The sequence below is a fragment of the Protopterus annectens genome, chromosome 6.part1 (genome assembly GCF_019279795.1).
Source record: "Protopterus annectens isolate FY-2018-M chromosome 6.part1, PAN1.0, whole genome shotgun sequence".
Lineage (NCBI taxonomy): Eukaryota > Metazoa > Chordata > Ceratodontiformes > Protopteridae > Protopterus > Protopterus annectens.
The window spans coordinates 455037352-455049895 of NC_056738.1; the positions used below are offsets into that span (position 1 = coordinate 455037352).

Sequence of the window (12544 nt, forward strand, 5' to 3'; positions counted from 1 at the left end):
TCGCCAAACTTCTAACCATAAGGGTCAATACCATCCACAGTCAGATCAGGACTTTACCTCAAAGAAAATATGTATCTGCTTGCCTAGTGCTACAAACTCTAGGGTCTATGGAGGTGCAGCCATCATTCTAGTCCCATTAGCGCTTTCACATGAGAATTTTGCAGTGGCTCTTAGCAACAGAATAGTCTTCTCCCTTTTTGATTTCTCCAAATCTTTTGGGTTTCTAATACCATGACAGGAATGGACCCCATTCCTAAGTCAAAGAACAATTCAAGTTCATGAAATTAGTATTGTTGTACTCTTTGATATCAGCTAAAAGTGCTCTTTGTAGCACCCGCAGCGTGCTCAGTAATGACAACTCCTGCAGTTCGTATGGATTTGCATGCACTGGTAACATATCTAAATATGATTCGAGATCTCCTGATGTTTTATCAACTTTGACTCACCAACATATGCAAAAAGATCTCTGGTGGTCCGATCAAGTAATCCAAGGCTGTCTTTCTTTCCTCTCAGCCCATGGCCATGGTAACTACTGATGCTTCCCAGGTGGGGGGCATTTTCTGGGAAAGACAGTTCAAGGCACATGGTCTCTCATTGAGGCCAATCTGCATGTAAATGTACTAGAGATTAGAATGAGTTGAAGAGAACAGTAATTCTGATTGCCATTATTTGGCCTCGGCAGTAATCTTAGTGTGGTGCATGTGTGGTTTTAATAAATGACCAGAATGATTTGGGTTTTATTCACTTTTCTGGAGAAAACTCCCATAAAATGGGGAGAATATGGAAATTCCACGACTAGATGTCTAGATTGAACCCCAAACTCTGGACCTGTGAGACTGAGATCTTATCCTTAAGTTAATATACTGCACATATGCCTCCCTCCCATCCCTCTGCTTAAGGAGCACCTCCCCTTCCAGCCTCAGCCATTGCTGTTTAATGTAAGTCAGGCAAGTAAATGCCTGAAGTTATGTATAGTGCAACTGTAAAATTTTTTGTTGTTTTTTTCTCCTCGATTTGCAGGAGGGCTTTTTCTTTTACTAGGGCTGAACTCTGTGGTTCACGGTTTAGGCAGTAATCTTAGTGTGGTGCATGTTCTCAGATCTTTACATGTGTATGAGGAAAATGAGAACAGAGTAAAGAATTAACCCAGTTATTGACCCACTCCCCCCCCCCCCCCAAGAAGGGCCCTGCCATAGAACAGGTGGAAAATTAAGAACATATTTTTTATTTAGTACTGGAGTCTGAGAAAGTAGATGTCTGAAACTGGTACTTGGGTAACTTCTGTTTTTATGAAATGGTACTCCAAAGAAGTATTCTACCATGAAACTTCAGTCTTCTTTTTCAGTTTTTTTGAGTTTGAAAAGAATGCACACAGCATGCAAGTGAGTGTGTACGCATATGTTTTTTTTTTTTTTTCGGCTTTTCCCGGTTAGGGTTCGCCACAGTGGAACTCCGGTCCGCTAATGATTGGCAGTAGAGTTTTACGTGCTGGCTTGCCGGGCCTAATGCACAACCTTCAATGAAGGAACGCCTGTTCACGCATGTCGCCACACAGAAGACGCTCTGAGAATCGAACGGGCAACGTCTAACTGTGAGGCGACAACGCATATGTAATGTTCCAATATTCCATCCAGGACTGGTTGTCTGCCTTACACCTATTGATTTACTCCATTCATTCATTGATAACTGAATGAATATTATTGACTGGACAATGGTTTAGCTGGATGTTTATGCATTTATTTGAGATGTGCAGCATTTGAAGTCTCTGGTATGGTTTGTGGTTCTAGGAGTCTTAACATGAAACTGTACTCACTGGAAGCAGTCCTCTCCCTGGAGGACAGACGTTTGTGAAGTTACTGAGACCTGGTTCAAGGCTGTGGAGAGCACCCCAGCCATACTAGGTTACACCTCCTTCCACACTTTCAGACCACAAACAGAAGGCAAGAAAACTAAAGGAGGCGGTGTATCAATATTCATCAAAGATAAATGCTGTCTAACCAATATGGAGGTGTATGATGCCCTAGAGATACTTCAGGTGCAAATAACTGTTGGTAGGACACCTATTCAAGTCATTGCTAGCTACAGAACCCCCTCCAAGAATCTGGACACCCACTCTGTCTGTTTGGATCAACTTGAGTCTAACAAGATGCATTCAAACACCATGGGTGACTTTAACTACCCTAGCATTGACAGGCTGAATTAGTCGTGCTCAAACTCACCTGCCCAAAGGTTCTTCAATTTTGTCAACTCCATTGCCCTGGACCAGCTGGTTGACACCTTCACTAAGGGCACCGACATTTTGGATCTGGTGCTTACAAATATGGAAGACCAATGTAGCACACCCCCACTGTGAGTTAATCTCTGGTAAGATCTGACAATAAATCAATCTCATTTGAAGTATCACACCTGCCAACCCCCCCCCCCCCCCCCAGCTGCAGCTAGACTAAAAAACTTCTCCAAAGCAGATTATAACCTCTTATGGGTTAGTATAAATAGCTTCACTGCACCTCCCCCCTCGAACAGAACCGGTAACTATGCCGAGGTCTACACCAGTGCCCTATATAAGCAGCTATATAACTGCATTGACTCGGCAGTACCTGTTAGGACCAAAACAAGCTTTTCAAGGAAGAGCAAACCTGCCTGGTGGACAACCACCATTAACAGGCTTTACAATAAAAGGAAGAAACTGCTATCTAAGAGCAAGAAGGAGCAGGCTTTAAACTGGAGACACTGCCTCCTCAGCTTAAATAAGCAAATAAGTTTTCTTGTAAAGTTCTCCAAGGCAAACTTCAAGTACAAGTTAGCTTCCTCAACAAAGGACAACCATAAGGCGCTCTTTAGTTACATCCGTAACCTAAAAGGTAAGGTTCAGATCTTCACCAAACTGGTAGTTAATAGTAACGCATATACTGAGCCAGTGGCCATAGCTAACCTGTTAGGCAAAAACGTCACTCCCCTGTCCCTGCCATACATACCTTATGACATCCCTACCACTGGTCCCTTACCTTGCATCTCTAAAGAGCAGGTCATAAACACCCTCTCTAAAGCCAAAAACACAGCATCAATGGGACCTGATAATATCCCAGGCTGCATCCTACATGGGCTCAAACAAGAATTAGCATCACCATTGGGTACTCTTTTCAGTCATAGTCTACGCACCAGCTTTGTCCCAGCTGAATGGAAAATGGCTACCATTATCCCCTTGCACAAAGGTGGTGTTTCTGCTGACTCTGGGAACTACAGACCTTTTAGCCTGACTAGCCTTATCAGCAAGGCCATGGACAGAGTCATCATTTACCTTATCACCAAAGATATAGGTAATTTCCAAACACTATATCCTACCCAGTCTGGATTTATCAAGGGGAGATCATGCCTGTTAAACCTAATGGACTTCTTTGAGACCAGGGCCTTGGACGAGGGGAAATCTGTGCATACAGTCTACCTAGACCTAGCCAAGGTATTTGACACTATCCCTCACTTGGGCATCATTGACTAACTCTTCCAGCTAGATATCAACCCTTGTATTGTAAGGTGGGTTGTGAACTGGCTCACTGATAGAACCTATACAGTGAAAATAGGGGAATCCACCTCCAACAGCAGACCCTTAAGTAGTGGTATTCCACAAAGATTGGCCCTGGGACATCTACTTTTCAGAATCTATTTCTCTGAAGTACAAGCTAAAACCAAGGGACTATGACTGACCAAGTTAGCTGATGACTGCAACTGGGTACAGTTGTAGAATCCCCAAGTTATGTCATCATCCTTCAAGTAGGTCTTATGCAAACAAATGACTGGTGCCAAAGTCATGGCCTCAAACTCATTGCAAAAAAAAATTATCATCCCTTTCGGTAAGAGCGATGTTCCTGCAAATTACCACATCAGTGGCAATACCCTAAGCATGCAGTCAGTGGTGAGGGATCTGGGCACTCAGGTTGACAGCAACCTTACCTTTGATCACCATGTTTCCACAGTGGTAAGAAAGGCATTCTATATGGCTCATCTCATAAGTAAGGGCATTGCCTTGAGAAAAATTATCACCTCCCTCTACTCTTCAGTAATTGAATACAACACCCCTTTTGGTATGTACCTTTCAAAGCACCTGCAGCAATTGGAGAGATTGCAAAGGTTCCTCACAAGGAAAATTCAAGGTCTTCAGCAGCTATCCTATGTGGATTGGCTGAAATCACTATCAGTTTATTCTGTTTCATACAGACTACTCAGAGGCGATCCCTGCCTTGCATGTAAGATGATCTCTGATCCTGCTTTATTGGAAATGCTGCACAACCGCAAGTCAAATAGCACATGGATTACTCACTCTAAGGACTTAAACCTGGTATGTGTCATCAATAGAACCTGCTGGAGGGACAGATCTGTCTCCTAGAGGTTATCACACCTTTGGAATAGACTCACATTTCATGTCAAACAGGTTACCTCATTGGCCCTCTTCAAATGAAATCTGGATGATTGGATGGGTAACTGTAAATTCGACTTGGGGGTTCCATCTGTGTCCTTCTTGGACAGGGATAATAGGAGCTGATTGTGGTAATAAGGGTAAATTTGGCTAGGCTTGTAAGGGCCCTCTGGGCATTAGACTAGTAACTTCCTATGATCCTATGAACTTTGGGTTGGAAAAGTTTTCTCTTCCTCCTCTTGAGCTTTCTTATGAGCACATTGTTTTTTTCATGGAAAAATATTTAGGTAGATTTTACCTTTGTATGAATATTTCTAGAATCAGAGGCTATTTATTTGCATTTTTTTATCAGTGTTGTCTGTCTGAGCTTAAATTTCCTTTTACCGGAGACCCAGGGAGAAAAACCCAAATATAATACATGTACAAAGGTTCAAAAAGCTGTTAAGAAAAATACATTTACTTTGAGCAGTTTAACAGAATGAATGGAAATAGAACACATACTAAAACAAAAATTTTACAAAAGAAAACTGTACATATCAGTAGAAAAAATGTTGGTCATGAATAAAATCTAATTTACAATTGCGACAGTGATTCAAAACAAATAAAGTGGAAGGAAAGAAAAGAATAGTTCATTTGCAACAGCATACTTTTATAACTTGAAATGTAATAATCTGTTTTAGTGCTTATTACAGCTTGGGTGGAAAGTTTCATTCCTAAATGTCATAGTATAACTTATAAGGGGATGGCCAGATGAAGATGACTTTAAGGAAAGATGATGGTAATGCTGCATGCACAAGGTGTTTGTTTTCGTGTGCTGGCATGCACATGTGTGGGTGGGTGTTATAGATTTTAAGGCTATCTTGTAGTGAGCATGGGAAGTACTTTGATAGTGTATAATACATTCTTTGTTTGTTCTTACTTGTCACCCTAGTCTAACAACCAAGAAGTGGTATCTTTCTAAAAATGCTTAATCTGGAGTACAGGCCATGGAAGAAGGTAAGGGGCACTCTCTGGCAAAGGACACTGGTGAAAGGAACCGCTTAGTGGCCTGGGGAATGAGATCTAAAGCCAGCTTGGAAAATTGACTGTATATAATCTGTAAAGAGATGGTATATGTTTTATAGTAGGTGTCTGTTCATATTATGTATGCAGGCATTGACATGATATGTTCATTATATCGCATTCCAGGTAAAGAGGGATGAATCTGGTGCTGTACATGTCAGCAAGCAAAAGCAACTCCATCTCCATTATGATCTTATAAATTTAACGGTATGTATAGCATGTTTTTTGTATGGCATTATTTATGTATCCATTTTCATATATGGAACAGCAACTCTTCACATGTGTATCTTACCAAAATAATGAGTTTAAAATTGTAAAAAAAATATATATATATATATCATATATACTAACTTCGGGTCATATGATTTCGGGGAAAGTGGGAGAAATGTGATTTTAAACTTGTTGTTTTGATATGTTTTAGCCATAGAAAGGAGTGCTTTAGTAGTTTATTGGATGTTCTGCACATGTATATCAGGAGTCTTCTGCTAAGTTTAGATCACTTTAGTCCTAAAACTTGATATAGCTAATGTATTTCATATAAAGATTTATTTTTTCTTCCCCTAAAGAATGCCTTATTTAACCCAGCCCTTTACACTCTAACAATCTGCTTCAGGCATGCCTTTTCAGCAGAAAAGAATTTAACCTACAACTCCTTAGTACTAAAAATCTTGTCACTCTTTGCAGAACTGTTTGTGTGAGTTTGGTGGAACAGCCTCAAGAGCAAAAGATTGTGAGATGGTAGGGAATAAAAACAAAGGGCATTTAAGAAAGTATCATAAAACAACAAAACCTCTTGTGTAGTTCCACAGAGTCGTGTCGAATTCATGCTTCCAAAATGCAATCATTTGAACAGCTGAGTTTATTGACTAAATCACAGAAAATAAAAAGACTGTTAAGCGCTTTCATCCCTCAGTACAAGCAAGGGGACTTCATCAGAACAGCCATTACACTTCAGAACCTTCCTTTTATACTGCATCAATTAACTGGTTGTTACACCCATAACAACATTTAAAGTAACCAGTGCTTTTTACAACAAATTTCACACACAAATTTAAATGCACACAAAAAACAAATCACTTAAAAAGTATGTTGACATAAAACATTACTAAAAACCTAATAAAAGAAGCATATGCTGTTGAGATGTAAAAATAAAATGTTAACACAATGTTGAAATGTATAATATATTAATAAAATATGTTATAAAATATATTATAAAATATGCTAAAAACAGCCATAGTAGATGGGGTGAACTGGAAAAACAAAATTGCATATGTTTACATGAGGTGATGCTATAATTTATAATTTTAGTGCCCTCTTTTTAAGCACTAGTAATAAGGCGATATTATCGTTGATGCCAGATGCCTTAACTGCATTCAACCTCATTTGCCATTGTAATTCAGCTAATTCTAAGTTCAGTTCCCACCAACCACCTCTAAAAAAACAAATCTGAATTTAGAACAATGAGTGAGAAGGTCACTGAAAAACCAATCAGTAAAAACAAAATGAAAACTCCAGCAAAGCTAGAACTTCCACTCTTGTATCAGAGGCACATGGGATATATGCAAATTATGCCTATGAACATCAGGTGTTTCAGCTAAGTGGCAATTCTGAATGCCCATGACTTGTTTCATTGTTTTAATGGACAATTTCAGGCCAATAAAGCCAAATCTAACAGCCCTGTGTTTCTAATGCTTAGACAAACACTCTGCTTGTGCTGTGCTGACAAGGTCATAACAACGCCAAAATATGCATATCCACAGCTAGCAGATTTACTGCACTCTACTTGTCAAGTGGCCAAACACTCATTGCACTGTGGGTATGATGCCCTAGAAGCCTCAAGCAGGGCAACAGTGTCAGGATCTGTCATCAGAAGACATGCATGGTTGAAGGAACAACCCCTCCCTGATCATGTCAGTTCTAAATTAATTGATGCACTCTTGGATAAAGACCACTTTGGAGTAAAGGCAGAAGAGGTGCTTAAACAGGGGCAAGGTAAGCCCCACAGGGACAGACCACCCAGGCCCCTATCCCAAGCACAGCTGAGATCCAAACAGTGGACCACTTTTGCCCCAAAGGCAGGGAATTCTAAGCCATCCTTCTATGGCAAAAACTCTCAATGTCTCCCCCCAAACTTAGCTCCAAATCAGTGGGCAGAGGCATTGAAACAAGTCCAAACTTTCATATCCCAAGGGGCAGTAGAACTGTTCCCGCAGATCAAACAGGCAAAGGCTTTTATTCCAGATATTTCTTGTTCCAAAAAAAAAGGGCACTTGGCACCCCATCCTGGATCTAGCCATTCTGAACACCTCCCTAGTGGTCCCCAAATTCAAAATGTAACTTTGCAGCAGCTGCTGCCTATGCTGACAAAATAAATGCCTATTTAGTGACCCTACACCTAAAAGATGCCTACCCCCATATCCCCATAAGGGAATCCTACAGGAAATTCATGTGCTTCAGAGCAGGCTCACAACACTTTCAGTTCTCTGTGCTACCCTTTGGCTTATCTACTGCTCCCAGGGTATTCACCAAATGCTTAGCCCGGTCATAGCATTTTGCAGACAGAGAATTATACAGATTTACCCTTATCTGGATGACTGCCTCATTCAGGCAGAGTGCAAAGAAAAGCTGCTTCAGGACCTCCTCTTTGTCAAAACCCTCCTAACTTCCTTTGGGTTCAACATCATTGTGAAGAAATCAAAGCAAATACCCTCCAGGAGGATCATTTTCTTAGGAGCACTGCTGGACACAGCATCCCAAATCGCCTTCCTATCCCCAGAAAAGCAGAGCTTCCTGTCTCTCTACTTTACCCATCTGGCTTCCAGACGTCACCTCACAGTGAGAAAGTTCCTGCAAACCTTTGGGTACATGGCATCTTGCATCCTTCTAATTCCTCTGACCAGGCTTCACACGAGAAAACGTTAGTGGTTTCTAAACAACCTTTGGTGTCAGCACTCTCAGCCTGTATAGACCTCTCTCCCTCTAATCCCTTGTATAAGGGCCGAGTTTCTCTGGTGGACAGGGGCCTGTGCCAAGAAAAAGGGTCTTCCCTTCATGCTCCGCCCTACTAGGCAGACCATCTCCACCAAAGCCTCAGACATTGCTTGGGGTGCTGACCTAGCAGGCAGGTGCACCCAAGGTCTTTGGGATGCCCAGCACCATCCCTTACACATCAACCTGAAGGAAATGGTGGCAGTAAAAAAGGCTCTGACATCCTTCAAATCTCATCTCAGGCCAGGGGTTCTCCTTATCAAAACAGACAACACCACAGTAATTTGGTACATCAACAAACAGGGAGGGACCCAATCTTACCTTCTGAACAGGCTAGCCATGAAAATCTGGCTGTGACAGCCTGCTCCATGGGATTACCCCTAATAGACCAATACCTACCAGGCATCAACAACACATTGGCAGACCATTTAAGCAGAAACTTACTGGACCCCCATGAATGGCAGCTCACAGAAAAATATTTTTGCAAGTCACTCAGGATTGGGGTACTCCAGATGTGATCTCTTTGCTTTGCACCTCAACCACCAGCTAAAAAAATTCTGTACCGGGGAGAATCACCAATTAGCGTGGAAGGTGGATGCCTTGACCTTCCCCTGGAGCTCCCTCTTTGTGTATGCATTCCCTCCTCTACCTGTTATTCCCAAGGTACTGATCAAGATAAAGGAGGAGAGACCGAAGGCCATCCTCATTGCTCCAGATTGGCCCAGACTGCATTGGTACCCCTTACTGTGCAGCCTCACAGCCTCCCAGGCAACTTCGCCTGAGCTCAGACTTCTTGATTCAGGTGGGGGAGAGGGAAATGCTGCTCCCAGGCTCGCAGACTCTCAAACTGTCAGCATGGCTAATACTCTAAAAGCAAACAACGGGCCGCTGTTAAGCAAACAGGTCCTAGACATTATCACAGTGGCCAGTAGGCCCAGCACCAGAAAATCTTACACAGGGAAATGGAAAAGATTGTGCTCCTGGAGCCAGTCCAGAGGGGGCATTTCAACACAACCTTCCATCCCCTCTTATCCTGCACTATCTAGCGGAGTTACTCAGTAGTGGCCTGTCCTTCTCTTCTGTTAAATTCCACACCTCAGCCATTTCAGCTCATTTCAATACAGACGAGCCCCTGTTTTCAAATCCTTTGATTAAACAATTCTTCAGAGGGGCTACTAATATCAGACCTCCCAGAAGGCTACCCACACCAGCCGTGGGACCTGAATTATGTTTTGGAAAAACTAACCTTACCACCCTTTGAACCTGCTGCTTCAGCAGAACTGAAATACCTCTCCTGGAAGACTGCTTTCCTACTAGCTATCACCTCAGCCAGAAGGGTTTCAGAACTTCAGGCACTGATGGCCATTGAGCCCTTCAACATTTTTCATGCAGACAGGGCCTCCCTGAGGACTGGACCCCTTTTTTATGCCTAAAGTGGTATCTAATGTGACTCTCAACCAGGCCATCCATCTACCCACCTTCTTCCCTAACCCTCAAAACAAGGGGAAAAGAATTCTGCACTCACTAGATGTGCACAGACAGCTCGGATACTACCTGGACCATACTAAACCCTTCAGGAAAACAGACCAACTTCTTGTCAGCTTTGCCCCGGGGGCAGAGGGGAAGCCCATCTCCAAGCAAACCATTTCCAAATGGATATCACACTCTATCCATTTCTACTACAGATTACATGGGAAACCACCCCCTAAGTCTGTTCATACCCATTCCACTAGGGCAGGCTCTACTTCCACAGCATTCCTCAGAGGAGTTCCCACCAGGGACATCTTGGAAGCTGCCACCTGGACCTCTGTGCATAACTTTACAAAGGATTACCACCTACCTCTTTTCTCTAAGGTTAGGGCAGGGCTTGCCTCTGCAGTTCTGCAGGCATGCTTAACCATGCCTAGGTCTCTTAACTAATCCTTCCACCCCTCTCCTCAGTTTTGGGAATGCTCCCACAGGTGATGACTGCAACAGTGGAACATGAAGAACATAGTACCAGTCCTGGTGCCCCCCCACCAACTTCCCCCTTATATCCTATTTCCTTAGGGAGACATAAGCTTCTTATGGTGGCTTTTAGCCACCAGGACCACTTTACCTTATTTCCTTGGGCTTTTGACTGGTTAGGGCAAGAAAAACTGATGTAATGGTGTCGGCTACCTTGGTTTATAGCACTGAAGACCTGACGTCAGTCAAAAAGCGACACCAGCCGATGCAGAAAAACATTGACTCTGGTATTCAGGTCGGCTGAGGGCTACCACAGCAGGGATAACCCACAGGTGATGACTGCAACAGTGAATATGCTCAAACATCTACATTTATGGTAAATGTACACAACTGTCCTGTCAGTCTCACTCTTATAATATAACCAAAAATATCATCGCTGAACGGTACAGAAAAAGTAGGGGTGGATGAATCAAACATACTCTTGCTCATCCTATCTACAGTTGTATCTCCCACATTATTTATGGAGCTTAATTTAATCCTTAAAATAGGTGAAAAAAATCTGCCATGGCGCTGGCGTACCACCTCGGCTTAAAGTAAATAGGTGGGGTATCCACGTTCACTGAACATTGAAATTTGTTGATGTATCTCTTTTCAAAAGTACTGTCATCAGAAATTAAACGGGAAGCCTTACCATTTGTCCTTTTACTACTGACTTCTTTTGGTGGAAAGGGTGACAGCTGTCAAAATGGAGATCTTTGAAAATGTCTCCTTTCTATATATAATGGAAACAAAACACTGATTTTCTAGGTCCTTATCCAACTTGATGTCAAAATAATTAATATTATTCAACCCAGTTGTGCATGTGAACCTCAGGAAAGGAATAGAATTTTGCCACAAACTGTTAAAGGATTCCTATTGTTCAATGCTTCCTTTCCACAAAATGAGCACATCATACAAGAACCTATAATACCAGTGAACTGAGGAAAGAAAATGAGGGGTGAATACTGTCTTTTATTTCCAGCATGGCTGGTACAATGTTGACGTATACGGGGTTACATGCAGCCCTCATTGCGATGCCTGAAATTTGATGGCAGTATTCCTGCTAAAAAAATATTTAGTTGTTCAATGTTAAATCAAGTAAGGTAGTCACTACACGTACTTCATGGGGTGTCAAAATGGAATGATCAAATAGCAACTCGTGAAACCACTTAATGTCTATATCACGGGGGATTGCAGAAAACAAATCCACCACTTCAGCTGTAATACAAATTACATTCTCATCCAAAACCAAGTTAAAGTTCTCTAAAAGATGCCATGAGTTCTTTAAAATGTGTCTTTCAGATTGCAAAACTGTCTTGCATTTAAAATCTGCAAACTTTGCCAGAGGTTCAGTTTTGGCTCCTTTTCCTGACACAGTTGGTCTCAAAGGGGGTTCTGTTTTTACACTTGTGTATTTTGATGTTGCCCAGTATCGACACTGTTTTTGGTTTAACATTCAGATATTCCCATTTGTCATGTTCAATTTCCCCTTGTAAAACCATATCCATCAACAAAAAGTCTAACTTGACATAAGCAATGTTTATCTTGTTGAGTGAAACTCTGAAGAAGGATTTGGAAAAACAAGTGTATTGGACCTGATAGAAGGTAAGTGTATTTTACAGAATAAATACAGGATGCTGCGTGTAGGCTGTGGTACTTCTGTATATGCAGTATAATATGAAGGAGGCAAAGATTCTTGTTTCAGAAATCTAAAAGGTTTGAAGCACCCATTCAGCAGAAGCATTGTGAAACTGAAACTGGTGGCTAAAGATAATGCAGTGATGGGATACATTATGTATCTTTTTGAGCCTGGTGACAAAGAAGTTATAATGCCATCATACAGGGTACTGTTTAGGCCACATTTGTAGCTTTGTTTACAGCTGTGTAGATGTAGGAAAGGGAACCTTAAACTGATGGCGAGGGCACAGATATGTCTGACCAGGACAGTTAAAGGGATAAAATATTTTAAGTAGTTAATATGTTTGGTGTTAATTATACCTAAATTAAGTAGCATTGAGGACATAATACTAGTTCATAAAGTAGTGAGAGTGACAAGTGAGAAAGTAAAATAGAGAAGGAAATTTGAGGAATGAGAGG

The 12544-nt window shown here is 41.7% G+C and overlaps 1 protein-coding gene across 1 annotated transcript in view; it reads left to right on the forward strand.

Moving 5' to 3' along the window:
• Window positions 1–12544, forward strand: part of VPS8 (VPS8 subunit of CORVET complex) — a 2195799-nt gene that overhangs the window by 442632 nt on the left and 1740623 nt on the right. Inside the window, exon 8 of the mRNA XM_044075401.1 lies at window positions 5600–5680. Coding sequence (XP_043931336.1) covers window positions 5600–5680 — 81 coding nt within the window. The remainder of the gene's footprint in view (window positions 1–5599; window positions 5681–12544) is intronic.